Below are 21,897 nucleotides of genomic sequence, written 5' to 3'. Positions count from 1 at the left end.
GGTCGAGACTATTTCTGAGGCCTGATATTTTACATTCAAACACTACCTCATGCAGACATCACTTCAGATTTGGCAGACTAAGAAAAACTTTTCACCTAACCCCAATTTTCTACCTTTCCCCACATGTCCACACCAAATATCCATAAATCTCAAAGTCAACCATGGTTTATATAGTATTAGGACGGAGGTTTAGTGCCATTTGACGGTGTCTAAAGGTGAAAGATCCTCTAAGGTTTATCACATATTTCATAGGGCACTTCCCATACCACAGGTGCTTAATAACTTAGTCATACTGCTTCCAACTGCCTACTGGACTTCAGCTCTACAGAGTGAGTTCCATCAACAAACTAAGTTCAAGGTTTGTGAAATGACAAGTACACTATCTCAAGGAACACGGCCATCATATCTGAAATATCTTTCAATTAAAATGAAAAAATTAAATTCCTCTGGTCGAATTCTACCAACCTAGCACTGATTTCCTTTGCCAGCTGCTCCTCCAATGCCAGTGAAAGCAGAATACCAGCATCAGATATCACTTCCGCCAACATAGGACTCTCTGGATTTGCTAGCTACTAACGCCCGCCTGCTGATCTATTCTGTAAATATTATATTGTGATGAGCCTCTTCCTTCCATCCAATATTTCTTCATAAGGAGGCAACATTTCTCTAAGTTGCAGTAGAGTGAAGGAGAGAAGGAAAGACATACACAGGAAGACAGGGATAAACTTACCTGATTTAAATGGGAATGTGACCCCTTCACCAGAACTATCAGTGAAGCCTGAATTAGCATCTATTCCTTCACCCTCAGAAACACTCTCAGCACCATTACGTACAGGCTCAGCTTCTTCACCATTTTCTTCCACAGTTTTCACATTTTTTAGGTCAGAGGGGTCTCTTTCAGGATGAAACCCTTGGCTCATTTTATCCTGTTCAGATTCAAGTACTTTGTCACCTGAAAGCTCCTCTTCTGCTTTAGGCTAAAGCATAAGTGAACACAGAGGTTATATTCTTTTCACTGTGTGTAAATACACAGGAAGACCCACATTTATCCCCTCAAAAAGCATAGGAAAACATGTCACTCAAGATAAGGATGTCTGTGTTCAGCATATGGTACTAAAATGGTAAGTTTATTTAAAACACTTTTCTCATTTCAGGTCCTGGGATAAAGCAGACAATTCAAATGGCTACTGAAATGCTTTAACATGACTAATGAAATCTAAATATACCGAAGGTTAAAAAGGAAAGAACTGTTAATCCTTGGAACTTGATGGACATGAAAGAGTTCTAGTCAGAATCTATATCAAGCACTATTACCCTTGCCACTAAAGCTCAGCAAATATAAAAAGAAACACACTAGAGGGTATTTTTTGTGCTGTCCTCTGGCCGTGAAATAGAGTTCAATGAATAAAGTATGTTTAAGTCCCACAAAGCTGACCATCGCTCACATTTAACAAGGAGGACACTTGTTAGTTAAAATCTATTTTGTTTATTGGTTCTTAGAATTCTCTGAGATTGTGACCTTGTTCAAATTATACACAGAAAAATGCTTGGAATATATTCCCCCAGGGAGAAATCTGGGTTCCAGTGCATCCTATTTTTAAAAGGCAAAATAGAATTAAAGTTATTCACCAGATTATTTTTGACCATATCAGTTTCAGATCCAAAAAAAAAGTAATTCTTAAGGGCTATATCAGCCCTCAAAACTCCCTGAGGCAAAGGTCTCAATGAACTTTAAGTCTTTCATTTTCAAAGGGAAGCACTCTGAAAACAATCCTTTGGAAGAAGCTCTCAGAGGAAACAGCAATTTACCACAAATTCCAGTGGATAAATTCACACTAGGAGAGCCAAATTAGAGGCTCTATTGAATTGGCTGAACAGAGGATGGTATAAAAGGATGTCATATACACCAGGAAGTAGTCACCCCAACTGATTTATGAAAAAAAATTTTTTTAATTAAAGAGTTACAAACCCTACTTAGTTATTAAGTATTATAACAGATATGATACTAATAAATTTTCTTCTACTAAAATCAGATCATGGGGAAAAGATGCTAAATTTTAAAATGTTATCAATAGAAACAGATGGTTTTCAGGCCTTGTTTCTAAAATGGAAATAAAAAGTTCATGCAAATACTCTCCCTTCTCTCTCTCTCTCTCTCCCTTGTTCTTCCAACAGGAAGAGCACAGAAACCATCAAAAGAAAGACAGACATAAAAATTCCAAGAAAATAAAAGACAAAAATGATTTATTTTTATAAAACATGGCAGAAAGTGAGGCTTTTTTTTTTTTTTTTTGCGGTACACGGGCCTCTCACTGCTGTGGCCTCTCCCGTTGTAGAGCACAGGCTCTGGACGTGCAGGCTCAGCGGCCATGGCTCACGGGCCCAGCTGCTCCGCGGCATGTGGGATCCTCCCGGACCGGGGCACGAACCCACGTCCCCTGCATCGGCAGGCGGACGGACTCCCAACCACCGCACCACCCGGGAAGCCCAGTGAGGCATCTTTTATACTTTGAGAAGAAACTGATCTACCAAGTTTGAATCATGAATTAGCAGCCTCACTTTTTCTTATTCTATACTCTACTATAGTCTAAATTCGAAACAACCTTGTCATACCACCTCATAATTAAGTATAGGCCATCAAGATGATCTTTAATAATCTGGCATGTGAGTCTGTAAATGGTACTTAAACTTATTACAGAGCAGTATAACTACATTATACAATCATATAGAACTCATATAGTTCCTGTAAAGTGTGAAAAAATGCTGCTTTAAAGATTTATTGAGTCATCTTCTCTGTACCTAAAACCAACAACAACAGACAATCTATTGGATATAAACAGAGGATGCATTATTTAGAAAGTCAATTTCTAACTGGAAAAAAAAGTATAAAGAAACTTGGTCCATGAATGACAAACCGTAATTCAGAACACAAAGAATCAATGAGGTGTCTGAGGCACATTATTAGAAGGGATATTTTTCAAGGGAATCCACAAAAAAACTGCTGCATTAAATATTTATGATGACTATTTTTCCTTCAGCAGGACGGAGCTCTGCTCAATTAGTTTGTAAATGTCTAACAGTTCTTCAGTTGTTTACCCAGAAAACCAGATTGAAAAAAGAAAACACTTTATTGGCCAGACTGTCAAAGCAGAAACTTTTATAGGAACTTTTACTAAAACAAGAATTTAGTTGACAAAACTGCCTGCTTAATGCACGAGTTTTTAAAGTGCTAGAAAATCAGATTGACAACTACATAGGTAACAATCAATGATATATCCTAAAAATTTTAAGTAAATTTTAGGATGCCCTGACTAACAATTTTGAGATGAATCATCCTTCAAGCTACCTTTCTAGGCTATATATATATATATTTTTTTTTTTTTTTTTTGCGGTACACAGGCCTCTCACTGCCATGGCCTCTCCCGTAGCGGAGCACAGGCTCCGGACGCGCAGGCCCAGCGGCCATGGCTCATGGGCCCAACCGCTCCGCGGCATGTGGGATCCCCCCCCCCCCCCCCCCCCCCCGGACCGGGGCAGGAGCCCGCATCCCCTGCACCGGCAGGCGGACTCTCAACCACTGCGCCCCCAGGGAAGCCCTCTAGGGTATAATTTAAAGAATTTGGTTAAGTACTTGCAATGATGTAACAACTCAATATATAACCTAAAATATGCTGATATCTAAAACACATTCTTTTAAAGGCTGAGAAAAATCTAAGAGAAGACCTTGATGATCAGTGAAAAATGAAGACAGTGACAACCAATAGTTACTAAACTACTCCAGTAAATGCTCAATTTTAGGAAAGACAAGGGAATAGGATTTCTGGACAAACTCTGTGTGCAACTGACCAAATATCTTTTTATTATACTTTTAAACTATAAGGTTAAGAAAAAAGGGATTGGTTCAAAATGAGTCCGAACAGTTCTTCTGTATGAAGAATAACAATGTAAAGCAGGTTTTAGCAAACTATGGCCCGTGGGCCAAATCTGGCTCCTCACCTGTTTTTGTATAGTGTGCAAGGTAAGGATGGTTTTTACACTTGTAACGGTGGAAAAACATTTCAAAGAAGACTATTTTATGATACGTGAATATTATATGAAATTCAAATTTCAATAAGCTTTTACTGAAATACAGCCACTCATTAATTTGCACATTGTCTACGGTTGCTTTTGGGCTATAGCAGCAGAGTTGAGAAACTGTGACAGGGATCATATAATCCACAAAGCCTGATAGTTACTTTACCATCTGGACCATTATAGGAAAAGTTTGTCAACCCCGACCTGAAGATGAGGATGAATACTTGGAGGCACAGGAATAGTGACCTACCCATTTAATATTCAATAATGCTTTGGAAAACAGCCACAGGGAAAAGAAACACAAAGTATAATAGAACAAAGTGAATAAATAACAGCTGAATCTAAAGAGAAACCCGTCTGTGAAGCTCTTACAGCCATACCAGGAATGTATGCTATTCTCCTGCCTCTGGAAGGTATTTTATTCTTTGTAGGAGGAACATTTTCTTGTTCAGTTGCAAAAGGAGTGTAGCAACTATTTGCACCTCTATAACTTATTGCCAGTTCTTACGCCATGATAACCATAATGAAATCACTCCCATGAAACATTTTAGTGGTTGCTATGGGACTAACTGTGACATCAACCGAGCATCATGTACAAGCAATGACAGGACAGGGAGAAGTAACAAAGGGGTACTGTGAGCTGCCTGAAGGGGGTAAGAATTATAACTAGCTAGAAAAGTTTTATGAAATAAATGCATTTAAAGTTATTTTAAAGTAATTTCTACATTTTAATGTTATCTTAAACATTCAATGAAAATTATTTTCATAAAGTAGATACAAGAAGAGCTCAAGAAGAAAAAAGCAACATAGAGATTGTTTATATTACTCTTCATTAAAAGCTTCAGTACATAAGACTAAGGATACTGAGATTAGAGACTACGAAATTGGTAGAGCACTCCTTAGGACTGAATCTGCTCTTGATTCTTCCTCACATCACGTCCTGGACCTGGTGTGTTGTACCCTACAGCAAAATCTGGCATGGCTTAGTTCAAATAGACAAACCATATGTGAAAAGTTATATTCCTGGGATGCAGGTAAAAGACAACAGATTGAAAATCAATTTCCTTAAAATATATCTGATGATTTCCACCAGCACTGCTAACAGGTATTTGAAAATAACCCTGTTTTTAAAAAACCAGATTAGTCTTCCCATCTGCTTAATATAAGGAAAAAAAAATAAACAATACTTATTTTTGCCACTTGAGAAGAGGTATTTTGAAACAGAGACAAGAATTCAATGAAACTGAACACGCTATTAACAATCTTTAAAAAATTCTGTAAATGGATTAAAAAAAAAAATCAGACCCTGAGCTTGATATATTTGCTTGGAAAACAGTATCTCAAGAAAAAGTTACAAACACACACTTGTTTTAGGAAATGGCACCGCTGTTCTGAAGATGAGCTGAAGAGATTTACTGCTGCCCCTTACCTCCGATTCTGCCTCTAACACCTCTTCACTGGTTCGGGTCCGATCTTTTGGTTTCTTCCACGTCTTTGGTGCAGTTATAACTGTCTGAGCTGAAACAGAAGAGCAGACTGCCATTACTTCCCACTGCAAAGTTTGGAAATATTAGGTCTAAATGATACCCGTGTTCAAATTTAGCAGACAAAAAGAGGGCTTCCTCCACACTGAGGAGATAGATGGATGATAAAGTGAAGAACTGAGTAGCTGTGTGTGGCCCAAAGATTGCAATGGCAAATGTCTTAGGCACAAATTGGTCACATCAGTTCATATGGCCTTCAACCAGTGGCCTAAGTTCCTCCTATTTCAAGGTTAGGACATACTGCGGTACATAATTCAGTATGGGGTGAGTATGTATATAAGAAACTGCCCTACCAGCCAATTCTAGACTTGGGCCTGGTTCTACTGTTAATCAACTATGTGATCATAAGCAAGTCACACTTCTCAGGCACCAGCATATTCAACTATAAAGTATAAGAGTAAGATCAGAAGATATCTAAGGTTCCTTTAAGCCACAAAAAATATTAAATTCCAGATTCTGTTTTTTTCTTAATGATTTTTTTAAAAATTTTATTTATTTTTGGCCATATTTTGGGTCTTCGTTGCTGCGCACAGGCTTTCTCTAGTCGCGGCGAGTGGGGGCTACTCTTCGTTGTGGTGTGTGGGCTTCTCATTGCAGGGGCTTCTCTTGTTGCGGAGCACAGGTTCTAGGTGCACCGGCTTCATTAGTTGCAGCACGTGGGCTCAGCAGTTGTGGCTCATGGGCTCTAGAGCGCAGGCTCAGTAGTTATGGCACATGGGCTTAGTTGCTGTGTGGCATGTGGGAACTTCCTGGACTAGGGATGGAACCCATGTCCCCTGTATTGGCAGGCGGATTCTTAACCACTGTGCAACCAGGGAAGTCCCCAGATTCTGTTTTAAAAAGCTTTCTAGGGACTTCCCTGGTGGTCCAGTGGGTCCAGACTCGCATTCCCAATGCAGGGGGCCCAGTTCTGATCCCTGGTCGGGGAACTAGATCCCACACGCATGCCTCAACTAAGAGTCCACATGCCGCAGCAAAGATCCTGTGTGCCGCAACCGGAGCAGCCAAAAGAAATAAATAAACAAACAAACAAACAAATAAATAGATAAAAAAGCTTTCTAGACAACAAAAGGATACTTTGGTTAAGATTTCGTTAGATAGGCAGCACTCCTACAACGTTCAGCTCTCACCTCACATCAGCACTGTTGGCCTAACCCTTTCACACTGCTGGGGTGAAAATTAAGGAAGAAACAGATAATTTTGTTTTTTCTTTTTGGCCATGCCACACAGCTTGCCGGATCTTAGTTCCCAGACCAGGGATCAAACCTGGGGCCCCAGCAGTGAGAGCACCTAGTCCCAACCACTGGACTGCCAGGGAATTCGCAGAAACGTAATTTTTATTGAATTATTCTATTGTACCAGAAGTTTTAGGTGGAAAGTTAAGCTTACAAAGGATTTTTAAAATTTTATTTGGCTTACAAATTCCACAAAATCATTCAACACTTGGATGTACAATTTAATGATAATTTAAACATCACAGAACAAATAGAATATATTAAAAGGATCCCACAAAAGGAATAAACACAAAGCTGAAGGGAACCATCTAATCTGATTCCTTATAGAAATAAAAGATCTCATTGAGACTAAACCAACTAATCTCTCTGGGGCAGGTTCAAATCTTTTTTGGAAGAACAGTAGACTATAAACACTCACACTGGTCTGGGGAACATGGAAAAGGAGACATTTAACCATCTTCTCAAAATCACTGCACCATCATAAAAATACGTTGTAAATCTCCTTTGTTACACACACCTCAAACCAATTTGTCTTTAGCCTTCCCTTCACAGACCATAAGGAACAATAAAGCATTATTAGACCAACTGTTATTCTTCCTTTGTGGCCTGCCAAGGTAAATCGTTTTCTCGAAGTATGGAACTCCGATTATGGTAACTATGGGTGGGTTTAAATTCGCTGTTGCCTCACAGTCTTATGATGAATATGTATATTCATGTATTCATGTATGTGGTATGTGGTGGTCTCTTTTCAATTTTTATGAATCTTCTGATTTTATATAACCAGTCCATTTTATATGCATCTCTCTGAAATGCTTCTGATTAATTCTGCATCCACAGAAGAATCCTTTTTAAGAGTTATAGAGAGTTTGAGGAAACTGTACATTTAAATTAACATTTTGTTTCATATATGCATGAATTCAGCTCTAATTTCCATTCATGGAAAAGGGGAAGACTACTTTCTGGAGGATTTGTTAAGACGAAACACAAACTCAGGAGTAGTTTCCTCTTAACAAAAAAACCAAAGATATAGACAAACTTTTCCTTCAAAACTGTATCAAATGTACCCAACCCCAAAACATTAAACAAAACATTTCTTCCATGGGTAACATAACACATATAACATGCTTTTTAAAAATTAGCTACCTACACAGCAAGAACTGTTACTTTGTTCAAGTGGTTCAAGTTTTGATTTAAAGCAATAATTCACAAAAAGAGCTGAGAGAAAGCACACACCTCTTTAGGAGATACTCAGTCCTTTAAAAAACTGGACACAGATACACACCTAGTGTCTAGTGAGATTGTGATACACAAACCCTCTCCTACCATTACTGATGGAGAGAGGTGCAGTAACCTTTGGTGTGTTAGAGTAGGGAGAAGAAGAGGTAGGCGGGAGGAAGCAAGGGAGGGAGAGACACAGAGACAGAAACACCAACTGCCAGATTTAAAGGACAATTAATACCAAGTTAGCTAGAAGAAGGGAAGTAAATTTAACATACTGTCTCAGATTTGTTCTTTCCTTTCTGGTCCATTCCCAATGCCTATACCTTAATTAGGCCCTTACTACTGCACTGAGTTAACAAGAGACAGTCTCAACTCACTGCCTCCATTTTCTTATTTTAACATATCATGTGCAATACTGCCTGAATTATGGTCTCTCTAAAGAATTGATTTGATTGGTTATTCTTCTACTTAAAATATTCCTTAAGGCATCATCCATAGTGCCAAGCAAAGTTCCTTACACAGGATAGGCATTCAAATTTGTTGACTGAACAAACGACAGCAGCTCTCTGTTAAAAGAGGTACTACCAACATTCCCAAGACAAAGACAAATTCTTTCCCCCTTGTCTTGCATTAAGCACCACAGGAAAAGTGACAATCTCTGGATGAGATTCATAATTACCTGAATTTAGAGATGCCTAAAGGAGCCTCCCCAACTCTCCATAAGAATTCAACTCATAGAGGCACACTGAATTTCTACTACTTTAAAATACAGAATAAGTAAATTCCAACAGTAGAGCAATGCTATGATTTCAAGATTTTTGCAAATTTTTACATTATTGGCAGGAAAATGTTTTCCCTCAGAGCTCTTTTTATGAAATGACTAATATATAAATTCTGAAAAATATTTGGGACACAGACAAGTTTAATCACTGGGTTTTAATAAACAAATGGGATCAGGAAACTTGCACAGAGCTCTTAGATAGCTTCATCCACCAGAGGGCAGACAGCAGAAGCAAGAAAAACTACAATCCTGCAGCCTGTGGAACAAACACCATATTCACAGAAAGACAGACAAGATGAAAAGGCAGAGGGCTATATACCAGATGAAGGAACAAGATAAAACCCCAGAAAAACAACTAAATGAAGTGGAGATAGGCAACCTTCCAGAAAAAGAATTCAGAATAATGATAGTGAAGATGATCCAGGACCTCGGAAAAAGAATGGAGGCAAAGATTGAGAAGATGCAAGAAATGTTTAACAAAGACCTAGAAGAATTAAAGAATAAACATCTAGAAGAATTAAAGAACAAACAAACAGAGATGAACAATACAATAACTGAAATGAAAACTACACTAGAAGGAATCAATAGCAGAATAACTGAGGCAGAAGAACGGATAAGTGACCTGGAAGACAGAGTGGTAGAATTCACTGCCACGGAACAGAATAAAGAAAAAAGAATGAAAAGAAATGAAGACAGCCTAAGAGATCTCTGGGATAGCATTAAACGCAAAAACATTCGTATTATAGGGGTCCCAGAAGGAGAAGAGAGAGAGAAAGGACCTGAGAAAATATTTGAAGAGATTATGGTTGAAAACTTCCCTAACATGGGAAAGGAAATAGTCACCCAAGTCCAGGAAGCGCAGAGAGTCCCAGGCAGGATAAACCCAAGGAGAAACACGCCAAGACACATAGTAATCAAATTGGCAAAAATTAAAGAAAAAGAAAAAGTATTGAAAGCAGCAAGGGAAAAACAACAAATAACATACAAGGGAACTCCCATAAGGTTAAACAGCTGATTTCTCAGCAGCATCTCTACAAGCCAGAAGAGAGTGGCATGATACACTTAAAGTGATGAAAGGGAAGAACCAACAACCAAGATTACTCTACCCAGCAAGGATCTCATTCATATTTGATGGAGAAATCAAAAGCTTTACAGACAAGCAAAAGCTAAGAGAATTCAGCACCACCAAACCAGCTCTACAACAAATGCTAAAGGAACTTCTCTAAGTGGGAAACACAAAAGAAGAAAAGAACCTACAAAAACAAACCCAAAACAATTAAGAAAATGGTTAACAGGAACATACATATCGGTAATTACCTTAAAGGTGAATGGATTAAATGCTCCAACCAAAAGACGTAGGCTCCCTGAATGGATACAAAAACAAGGCCCATATATATGCTGTCAACAAGATACCCACTTCAAAGCTAGGGACACATACAGACTGAAAGTGAGGGGATGGAAAAAGATATTCCGTGCAAATGGAAATCAAAAGAAAGCTGGGATAGCAATATTCATATCAGATAAAACAGACTTTAAAGAATGTTACAAGAGACAACAAAGGACACTACATAATGATCAAGGGCTCAATCCAAGAAGAAGATATAACAATTATAAATATATATGCACCCAGTAAAGGAGCAGCTCAATACATAAGGCAACTGCTAACAGCTATGAAAGAGGAAACCGACAGTAACACAATAATAGTGGGGGACTTTAACAGCTCACTTACACCAATGGACAGATCATCCAGACAGAAAATTAATAAGGAAACACAAGCTTTAAATGACACAATAGACCAGATAGATTTAATGGAAATTTATAGGACATTCCATCCGAAAACAGCAGATTACACTTTCTTCTCAAGTGCACACAGAACAGTCTCCAGGACAGATCACATCTTGGGTCAAAAATCAAGCCTCAGTAAATTTTTTTCTTTTTAATAAATTTATTATTTATTTTTGGCTGTGTTGGGTCTTTGTTGCTGCGCGCGGGTTTTCACTGGTTGCGTCCAGCGGGGGCTACTCTTCGTTGCGATGCGCAGGCTCCTCATTGTGGTGTATCCTCTTGTTGCGGAACACGGGCTCCAGGCACGCGGGCTCAGCAGTTGTGGCTCACGGGCTCTAGAGCGCAGGCTCAGCCGTTGTGGCACATGGGCCTAGCTGCTCCGTGGCATGTGGGATCTTCCCAGACCAGGGCTCGAACCCGTGTCCCCTGCATTGGCAGGCGGATTCTTAACCACTTCGCCACCAGGGAAGTCCAAGCCTCAGTAAATTTAAGAAAATTGAAATCATATCAAGCATTCTTTTCTGACCACAACGCTATGAGATTAGAAGTCAACTACAGGGAAAAAAAGGTAAAAAACACAAACACATGGAGGCTAAACAATACGTTACTAAATAACCAAGAGATCACTGAAGAAATCAAAGAGGAAATGAAAAAAAACCTAGAAATAAATGACAATGAAAAAACGATGTTCCAAAATCTATGGGATGTGGCAAAAGCAGTTCTAAGAGGGAAGTTTATAGCTATACAAGCCTACCTCAAGAAACAAGAAAAATCTCAAATAAACAATCTAACCTTACACCTAAAGGAACTAGAGAAAGAACAAAGAAAACCCTAAGTTAGCAGAAGGAAAGAAATCATAAAGATCAGAGCGGAAATAAATGAAATAGAAACAAAGAAAACAATAGCAAAGATCAATAAAACTAAAAGCTGGTTCTTTGAGAAGATAAACGAAATTGATAAACCATTAGCCAGACTCATCAAGGAAAAGAGGGAGAGGACTCAAATCAATGAAATTAGAAATGAAGGAGAAGTTACAACAGACACTGCAGAAATGCAAAGCGTCCTAAGAGACTACTACAAGCAACTCTATGCCCTCAAAATGGACAACCTGGAAGAAATGGAAAAATTCTTAGAAAGGTATAACCTTCCAAGACTGAACCAGGAAGAAATAGAAAATATGAACAGACCAATCACAAGTAATGAAATTGAAACTGTGATTAAAAATCTTCCAACAGGGCTTCCCTCGTGGCGCAGTAGTTGAGAGTCCGCCTGCCGATGCAGGGGACACGGGTTCGTGCCCTGGTCCGGGAAGATCCCACATGCGGTGGAGCGGCTGGGCCCATGAGTCGTGGCCGCTGAGCCTGCGCGTCCGGAGCCTGTGCTCCGCAACGGGAGAGGCCACAACAGTGAGAGGCCCGCGTACCACAAAAAAAAAACACAAATAAACAAAAACAAACTCACAGATACAGAGAACAGGTTAGTGGTCACCAAACGGGAAAGGAGGTGGGAAAAATGAGTGAAGGGGGTCAACTGTACGGTGACAGACTGTAACTCGATTTGTGGTGGTGATCGCTCTGTAGTGTATACAGTTGTAGAACTATAATGCTGTGCACCCGAAACTTACATGCTTAAAAAGGAAAAAAAAAGGATACTTTACTACTGGTAAGGGAAGGTCTCAAGTGTATTGTCACAGGGTTGTACATAACGAGTAGAATGTTCCAATAATGTAAAGAGTGCAAGGTCCCACTCTTAACACCCAGTTCCAATCCTTTCTCATTCCTGTCTCCCAGCCCCAATGTTTTATTTTTTTTCCCCACCCGGCTCTGAAATCCTAAAAGTTGGTTGGCAATAAATTATTCTGATTATACCATATTCAAGAATTTTGTCTAGAGTTTCTTGAAATTGGGGATATTATTCTGTCCTTTTGTCCTTCCACAGATCCTTGTGAGAATATAGGAAAATGTGATGATTTATTTAAGGAACAGGGGTAGAGCAAAGAAGAAACCCAGGTGAGAGAAGGATTAAGTTTTTACCATGGAGATGTAAATAAACTGGAAAAGAATAATTATGATGATAAAATATGTAAGAATGACTGGGTCATTAAGAAATGTCAAAGAAAAGAAACACTAGAGTCTCAGTCTGCCAGTGTTTTTCCAGCATCTTCACAGGTGTTGCTATTTGATATGGACGGATGGATTGGTAATTATGCTCCCAGTGTGTGTTCAAAATAGGCTTTCTGCTCTATGACTGCTTCACAGAAGCTTAAATAGTATAAGCTAGTCTCCCCAGGGCCTAGCACGGAAACCAAAAAGTAAGTATAACAAAATAATGAGTCTAGACTTAAATTCTACCAAAAATAGACATCTATAACACAATTTAAAAGTTTTTACTTCCAGTTTTAACATTAAACATCATCACAGTAAGAGTCAAATCATAGGTTTATTCATTTTATTGATGTTCTCAGTAACTACCTTTCAGTTTTATGGTTCTTTTTTTCCCTACTGTTTCTCTGTTTTCTATTTTTTATTTCCCCTATTATCTTTATCATTTCCTTTGGGTTTAATTTTGCTTTTCTTCTTTTTTTCATTTAAAATTTCAGCTTTACTGAGGTATAACTGATATATAAAATTATAAGATAGTTAAAGTGTACGTCGTGATTTAATACATGCATACACATACATTGTAAAAGGATAACCCCTCATCTAGTTAATTAACACATCCATCATCTTACATATTTATCTTTTTTTTTCTTGGTGAGAACATTTAAGATCTATTCTCTTAGCAAATTTCAGTTATACAATACAGTGTTATAAACTATAGTCACCATGTTTTACATTAGATCTCAGACCTCATTCATCTTATATAACTTGTTCAGTTAACAGTTTCTTCAGGTGGAAGCTGAGGTCAATAATTTGAGACCATTTTCTTTTCTAATATGGGCATTTAGTGGTGTCAACTGCCACCCAAGTACTGTCCTAGCAGTGTGGTAGGGAGACTAATGTACCGCCAAAGATATCCGCATCCCAATCCCTGGACCTTGTGAGTATGCTACCTGACATGACAAAAGTGACTTTGCAGACGTGATTAAGTTAAGGGATCTTGACACGAGACTATTATCGTGGGTTAACCCAATGGATTCAATGTGATCAAAAGGGTCCTTACAAGTGGGAGGAGGCAGAAGAATTGAAGAGATAAGAAGATGCTATGCGGCTGGCTTTCAAGATGGAGGACGGGGCTCCAAGCCAAGGAATACATGTATCTCTGAAACATGGAAAAAGAGAACAGATTCTCTCCTAAAGCTTCCAGAAGAAACACAGACCTGCTGATATCTTGATTTTAGTCAAGAAGTGAAACCAGTCAGTGAAACCAGTTTTGGACCTCTGACCTCTCAAGTTGTGCTGATTTGTTATAGCAGCAACAGGAAAAGGACACAACCACAAATTTTGATTTGGGTTTTCATTTGGTTCAACATGCTTTATATTGATAATTTCCCTTTTGATTTCTTCTTTGACCCTTGGGTTATTTACAAGTATATTATTTAGTTTCTAAATATTTGAGGGATTTTTCCAGAGATACTTTTCTTGCTGATTTCTAATTTAATTCCATTGTGGTCAGAGAATATACCTGCTTTGACTTGAATCCTTTGACATTTATTAAGACTTGTTTTATGACCCGCAATATGGTCTATCTGGGCAAATTTGACATTTGCACTTCTGTATCTGCTGTTTGACTGTTTAATAAGGTCAAGTTGGTTGTGTTGTTTAAGCCTTCTATAGCCTCTCTAATTTTCTGTCTACTGGTCCTATCAATTATGTTTTTCTAATTATGTCAAATCCGTGTCACCACTTTTTGATTATGTGAAGTGCAGTTATAATAAATGTACTTAAAAGTTATTTAATGGTTTTCTATGGTAATTTTAATAACTATGTCAGTCATAAATCAGTTTTGATTATTTTTCTCCTCATTGTGGGTCATATATTTTCATGGCTTCACTGGTTAATTCTAGCAAACATTTGAGGAAGAAACAGTATCAATTCTACAAACTCTTCCAGAATACTGAAGAAGGGGGACTACTTATCAATTCATTCTATGAGGTCAGCATTACCATATACCCAAAATATGAAAACTGCCATAAAAAAATATGCCAGTATCACTCATGAACTTAGATGCAAAATAAAAGACCTAAATAAAATTTTGGCAAATCAAATTCAACAATACATGAAAAGAGAATCACCTCATGACCAAGTTTTATCCCAGGAAAGCAAAGTTGGTTTAATATTCAAATATCAAGTAATTAATAAACAAAAAAAGAAAACTATGATTGTCTCAAGAAATGCAGGAAAAAACCTGATAAAATCCAACATGTATTGCTGACTGAAATAACAAATTTCTCAGCAAACTAGGAATATAAAAAGAACTTCTTCAACCAGAGAATTCAAACCCTCACAGCTAGTATCACACTTAATGGTGAAAGACTGAAAGCTTTCTGAGATCAAGGAAAAGACAAGAATGTTTACTTTCACCACTTTCTTTCAACATTGTACTGGAGGTTCTAGCTAGCGTAGTAAGTCAAGAAAAAGAAAGAAAAGGTGCATCCAGTTAGAAATGAAGTAAAACTGTCTTTCTTCAGAAATGACATATTTACAAAGAAAATCCAAAGGAATCTCTACAAAAATGCTAATAAAGCTAGTAAGTGAATTTTAGCAAGGTTGCAGGATATGAGATGAAAAAGTCTATTGTATTCCAATATATTAGTTACAAAAAATAAAAACTTGAAATTAAAAATGCCATTTACAATAGCCATCCAGATATACGAATCTGACAAAATTATAAAAGCCCTGTATATTAAAAACTTCAAAATATTCCTGAGAGAATTAAAGAAGACAGACTTACATGTCAAAATATATCATGTTCATGAGTCAGAAGACTCAATATTCTAAGACATCAATTTTATCTGTAGATTCAACACAAACCCAATCAAATGCCAACAGGTTTTGTAGAAAAAAATTGCAGAAAAAAACTGATTCTACAATTAACATAGAAAAGCAAAGGACCCAGAATGGCCAAAACAATTTTGAAAATGAAGAATAAAGTTGAAGGACTTAGTGCTATCTGATTTCAAGAGTTATTATGAGCCTCAGCCATCATGACAGTGTGGTATTGGCATCAAGAAAGATGACTAGATCAATGAAAAAAATAGAGAAATCAGAAACAGACCCACATATAACACGCACAACATATTTTTGGAAAAGTTGTAAAGGAAATTTAACAGAAAAAGGGTAGCCTGAAATTCTTGTACATTGCTGGTGGGGATATAAAATGGCGCAAATACTTGGAAAATGTCTTGCAGTTTCTTAAAAAAAATTAAATATACAGTTACATATGACCCAGTCATTCCACTCCTAGTTATTTACTCAAGAGAAATCACGGCATATGTCCATACAAAGTCTTACACACGGAAGTTCACAGCAATTTTATTTGTGACAGCCTCAAACTGGAAATAACCCAAATGTCCACCAATAGGTGAACAAATTGTGCTACATCCACAGTGTGTCAGCAATTTTAAAAAATGAGCCACTAACATGTGCAACAATATGGACATACCTAATGAGTGAAAGAAACCAGACAAAACAGTTTATGCTTTCTGATTTCATTTACGTAACGTTCTAAAAAATGCAAACTAACCTACAGTGACAAAAAGCAGATCAGTGCTTGCCTGGGGACTGGGGTGAGGGTAGTGCAGGACAGAAGGATTTATAAACAGACAGGAAGAAACTTTTTGAGGTGATAAATATGTTCATTATCTTGATGGTTGTAATGGCTTCATGAATATATAGAGATGTCAAAACTAATCAAATACTTTAAATATGTACATGTTAATTTTATGTCAATTACACTTCAATAAAGGTGTTAAAGTGGTCTGGGTGGTTTCTAAAGTAAATAAAACATACGCATATCCATATATCTGTTATGAACCTATAATAAATGACAGTGTTTTTAAAGATTTAAAAAGAACATATACAGTATCCTTCTACTTATGGAAAGAAATAGAAATCTATACATCCAAGTAACAGGATTCCAAGGGCTTTTTTTCTTCCTCCTAACTTTTGCTGCTTTTTATCTTTTAATTTTCTTCTTTTCAAAAATGCCAAAAATATCATTTGAAGCAAACAAATATAAAGGTAATATCCCTCTCTAACAACTAGCGAATTCTAGTTGCCTGAGCTGAACAGAGGTAGCAGTCTTTGGGGTACAGTCTACCATACCTTTACGGCTCACACAAATAATCACAATCAAATATGTAGGTTTATTTTTAATTAAAAAACGGGGTCATGCCATACAAGTTACTTTGCCAAGTGCTTTCCCCCCCGCCTTTATTACGGAAGTCCCTTTAGGCTACGGGGCAGGCCTGCCCCCGCGTGCCGCCGCACAGGGTCCCTCAGCGTGTGTGTGCACGCCTCTGGGCGAGCCTCACACACCTTGCTGCTTTTCTTGCCACAGCGACCACTTTTAAACCCTTCCCTGCTACTCCTTTTACTTCCTCCTTGCCATCCCCACAAAGGCACGCGCACACATACGCATTTACCTTAACCGATACCCCCAGATTTCACTCCAAAAAGGTAAAAGTAATTCACATTCCTATCACAAATACATGAGTGTTGGCTTTCTTCCATCCTCACAGGTATTGATATTATATCTGCCAAACTAATAGCTAAAAATGGTATTTCAACATTCACTAGTAAGGGTCAGCATCTTTTCCTATTTTTACTATTTGCTCTTTCTTTTCTGTAAATTTCTTATTTTATCCTTTACTCAGTATTCCATTAGATTGTTTGTTTTAACCTGCATATACTCTATTAACAGATTAACCTCTTACGTACCGTTTTCTTTTAATTTCCTTTTGCCAAGACAACAATTCAAACTTTTATTTATTACAATTTTATAATGAATTTTCTCTAATGAATATGTGTTATGTTTATAAACAACACCAACAAAAAAGCCATGAAAAAAATGACACATGTATTTTAATTAATTTGAAATTAAGGCAAGGAAAAGTCTTCTTTTTTGATGCTGTCTCAAATACTTATCAATGTGCCACTTTCAAACCCCAAAATTTTTAAATGGATTCATTTGCATGGACTAGCCTCACAATCTTTAAGACCATGTCTCTCTCTAGTTTCTGAGGCATTAAAGCTAGAAATTTAGCTTCTACATTCTGGTCAAAAGCAGGACCATTTCCTGCCCCAACAGTGCTAAAAATTTTACCACTAACCCACTTAATACACCTTCGCTATTCTACGCAATCAAAGACTTAGATACAAATTGAGAATGCATCATTAGAATTTGAGCCCTTTGAAGATAAGAACTGTATCTTACTGGTCTCCTTTGTATATCCAACGTCTAATGCAGTATATGCTCACTAAAAATCTGTTAATAAACAAATGCCCTGCAATCAAAATTAAACCGAAGATTAATGTTTCTCTACAACAGCAATAAACACTGTTTCAGTCTTTTTGTATTCGGTAGGTACTACTATATTATTTCCATTTCAGAGATCAGGAAACCGAAATAGGAGAAGGTTAACTAAATGGCCCCAATCCCGGAGACAGCAAAGGTTGGAGCCAGAATTAAAACACAGATTTAACTTCAAATCCTTTGTCTTCCCAACATAATACTCTGCCTCTCAACTCTAGCTTGCTCCTGTACTTTCTCATCTTAATTCCAGCTTCATTTTCATTTTGGTTGTCTTTTGTTTTTGTAGCAGGAGAGGATGTGGAGGTAAACAAGGGACGGTAGCGTAAAGAATGCAGTCTGCCTGTTACCCCTAAGCATAGTATGTCAAGTCATCAGGAAAATAAAATGACAAAGCAACTCTAAGTAGAAGGTTTGTTCCAAGCTCGGCAAAGCACAGTTCATTATGCAATGCTGTCAGCAGGGAGAAAAAAGATGACTCCAATGAGACCACTACCCCATTTTCTAGGCCTCTGTATTACATTTTCCTGCTCTTTCTACAGGGCCTCAGGCATTTTTACACTTTAGTAAATGCTTCTGCACCACTTCTACCATGATCAAAGTGAACTGCAATTAAATTTAAGGTAAATCTAGTACAGATAAAGAAATGTCGATCACTACAGCACAGATACATAACCTGAGAAAGGACTACAACACAAGTAGTTATCTTTCTGTCTACTAAATACTTTTCATCTCTAAATACAACACTAGAGCTCATTCCCTTGAATACATAAACGCTGATTTAAAAACCCCTCCCATCTGATCATCAGTGAGTCCACACTGCCAGTGCTTTGCAAAGTATACAGGAGTCTACTGAAACCTTAATCTGGGGGAAGCCACTAAGAATAAGGAAACACACCTTGACAGATGTGATCACTTATCCCTCATCTTCACCTTACCCAACCTTATATTAACACAACTATCTCTCTTTAAGATCATCAAGTTCCCAATGGAAAGTCATCTCTGAGTCCCAGAGGTCAGAAGAAGACCTGTCAGAAAGTAAATACAAATTGACATTGTCTGAACAAATCAAATAAAGCTACTAATCAATTTAGTTCTGAATTTCTACCCCAAACAGTTAAGTATGAATACATCAAAATATCTCAACACATTATAAAGACCCATCTTTAGGCCATACGTCCATATTTCTTGGCTTTCTATGACAGTTTCCAATTTGAATATTCTTCCTTGTGTCCCAAAATATGGATCAAAATATACTGTCAAAAAGTATTTTAAGTTACAACTCATCTAAAAATAAATTCGAATTTTAGACGCGATCTAGAGTCTACTATGGAAATCTAAAAATGTCAGCATCTATTTATTCCAAGCAGAGTTGCTCAAATATTTGTTGAGTCAAACAGTACTAAGTCTTAAATCCAAATAAGTGGAATTTTTAAGTACTCTCCCATCTGAAAAACTGACCTGATACAAATGGTATTAGGAATTTACACAGAAAATAAATTCCTGAGGTATACTTCCATTCTTCTGATTGGTATTATTTAACAATGATTAGTGTAGACCCCATTTGCAACATGTATAAGAAAGCCATGCTTTTAGGGGGTTATAACATGATTTAATAATGTGATTGTACAATTTATGAAATATCTTTATATGTACAGTATGACATTTCAAAGGGAGTATCTCCCTCTACAATCAAATAGATTTAAATGTTTCAAATAACACTCTAATCGTGTTTGAATTCTGTGTTTAAATAACTAATAATAGCTAATTTAAATTATGACAGCTCTGGGAGTCATAAGTAATTGTTGAGTAAATGACAACTACTAATGAGGGTGCTATGTTCTAAAAACCCTAATAGTTTTCGGATGTTATCAAGTACGTCATTGAATACTGACGTAAAAAATGACCTTTTTCTTTTTTTAAATGGTGCACTAGGTACTAAGGTACAGCCTAGATTACACGCATGGATTCTGGAATCAGTAGAAACTTGAAGAAAGAGTTATTAACTAATGGGCTGGGGATGACATCTTCTGTGCTTTTGTGGTCCCTTATTAGCCATTTAAGGTGAGTACATTTAACTCTAACCCCTGTCATCATCTACCTGTTTACTCAATTGTTAATTTATATGAATATATGAACATTATATTCATCTCCAATATAAAATGAGTACCTATATCACAAGGATTATTTTAAATGATTTTAAATTATGAGAGGAAATATAGTATAGAGAACAAATTAGTGGTTACCAATAAGGAGAGGGAAGGGAGTAGGGGCAAAATAAGGGTAAGGGATTAAGAGGCACAAACTACTATGTATAGAATAAAAAAGCTACAAGGATAAATTGTAAAGCACAGGGAATATAGCCAATATTTTATAATTACTTTAAATGGAGTATATTCTATAAAAATATTGATTTACTATGTTATACATCTGAAACTAATATAATATTGTAAATCAACTCTACTTCAATGAAAACTACAAATAAATAAATTTTTTAAATGAGAGACAATAAAGAAAAGTGGTTATGAGCTCTAGATGTGGAGCTAAGTTTGAATGCTGGCTCTACCATTTATTTACACACTATATAACCTTTAGCAAGTATTATTTCCTCTGTATCTTGGTCTCCTCTTCTGTAAAACAAGATAATAGGGTTGTTGTGAGGATTAAAGAAGTTAATACAAAAGTGCCTGGCAAATAGTAAGCACTTAACCAGCAACAGCTATTATTAAAAGCAACAAATTTTCCAACTAGGATGGTATGGCTCATTTATTTACTTATTGTTCTTTTTTTTAACATCTTTATTGGGGTATAATTGCTTTACAATGGTGTGTTAGTTTCTGCTTTATAACAAAGTGAATCAGTTATACACATACATATGTTCCCATATCTCTTCCCTCTTGGGTCTCCCTCCCTCCCACCCTCTCTACCCCACCCCTCTAGGTGGTCACAAAGCACCGAGCTGATCTCCCTGTGCTATGCGGCTGCTTCCCACTAGTAAGCTATTTTACGTTTGGTAGTGTATATATGTCCATGCCTCTCTCTCGCTTTGTCACAGCTCACCCTTGCCCCTCCCCATATCCTCAAGTCCGTTCTCCAGTAGGTATGTCTGTGTCTTTATTCCTGTCTTAACCCTAGGTTGTTCATGGCTTTTTTTTTTCTTAAATTCCATATATATGTGTTAGCATACGGTATTTGTCTTTCTCTTTCTGAATTACTTCACTCTGTATGACAGACTCTAGGTCTATCCACCTCATTACAAATAGCTCAATTTCGTTTCTTTTTATGGCTGAGTAATATTCCATTGTATATATGTGCCACATCTTCTTTATCCATTCATCCGATGATGGGCACTTAGGTTGTTTCCATCTCCGGGCTATTGTAAATAGAGCTGCAATGAACATTTTGGTACATGACTCTTTTTGAATTATGGTTTTCTCAGGGTATATGCCCAGTAGTGGGATTGCTGGGTCATATGGTAGTTCTATTTGTAGTTTTTTAAGGAACCTCCATACTGTTCTCCATAGTGGCTGTCCCAATTCACATTCCCACCAGCAGTGCAGGAGTGTTCCCTTTTCTCCACACCCTCTCCAGCATTTATTGTTTCTAGATTTTTTGATGATGGCCATTAGCCAACATCGTCCTCAATGGTGAAAAACTGAAAGCATTTCCACTAAGATCAGGAACAAGACAAGGTTGCCCACTCTCACCACTCTTATTCAGCATAGTTTTGGAAGTTTTAGCCACAGCAATCAAAGAAGAAAAGGAAATAAAAGGAATCCAAATT

The 21,897-nt window shown here is 37.3% G+C and overlaps 1 protein-coding gene across 4 annotated transcripts in view; it reads right to left on the bottom strand.

The window, feature by feature from the left end:
• Nucleotides 1–21,897, bottom strand: part of EIF4G3 (eukaryotic translation initiation factor 4 gamma 3) — a 366,332-nt gene that overhangs the window by 86,531 nt on the left and 257,904 nt on the right. For all 4 annotated transcript variants that reach the window (XM_022551756.3, XM_089899604.1, XM_089899606.1 and 1 more), the window contains 2 exons: nt 5,504–5,592; nt 731–977 (listed from right to left, as the gene is read on the bottom strand). In XM_022551756.3, coding sequence (XP_022407464.2) covers nt 731–977; nt 5,504–5,592 — 336 coding nt within the window. The remainder of the gene's footprint in view (nt 1–730; nt 978–5,503; nt 5,593–21,897) is intronic.

This window comes from Delphinapterus leucas, chromosome 1 (genome assembly GCF_059928025.1).
Source record: "Delphinapterus leucas isolate spDelLeu-1000000601 "Yukka" chromosome 1, BTC_Dleu_Yukka2, whole genome shotgun sequence".
Lineage (NCBI taxonomy): Eukaryota > Metazoa > Chordata > Mammalia > Artiodactyla > Monodontidae > Delphinapterus > Delphinapterus leucas.
The sequence above is the reverse complement of the archived record's forward strand: the minus strand, read 5'-3'. Positions and strand labels throughout refer to the sequence as shown.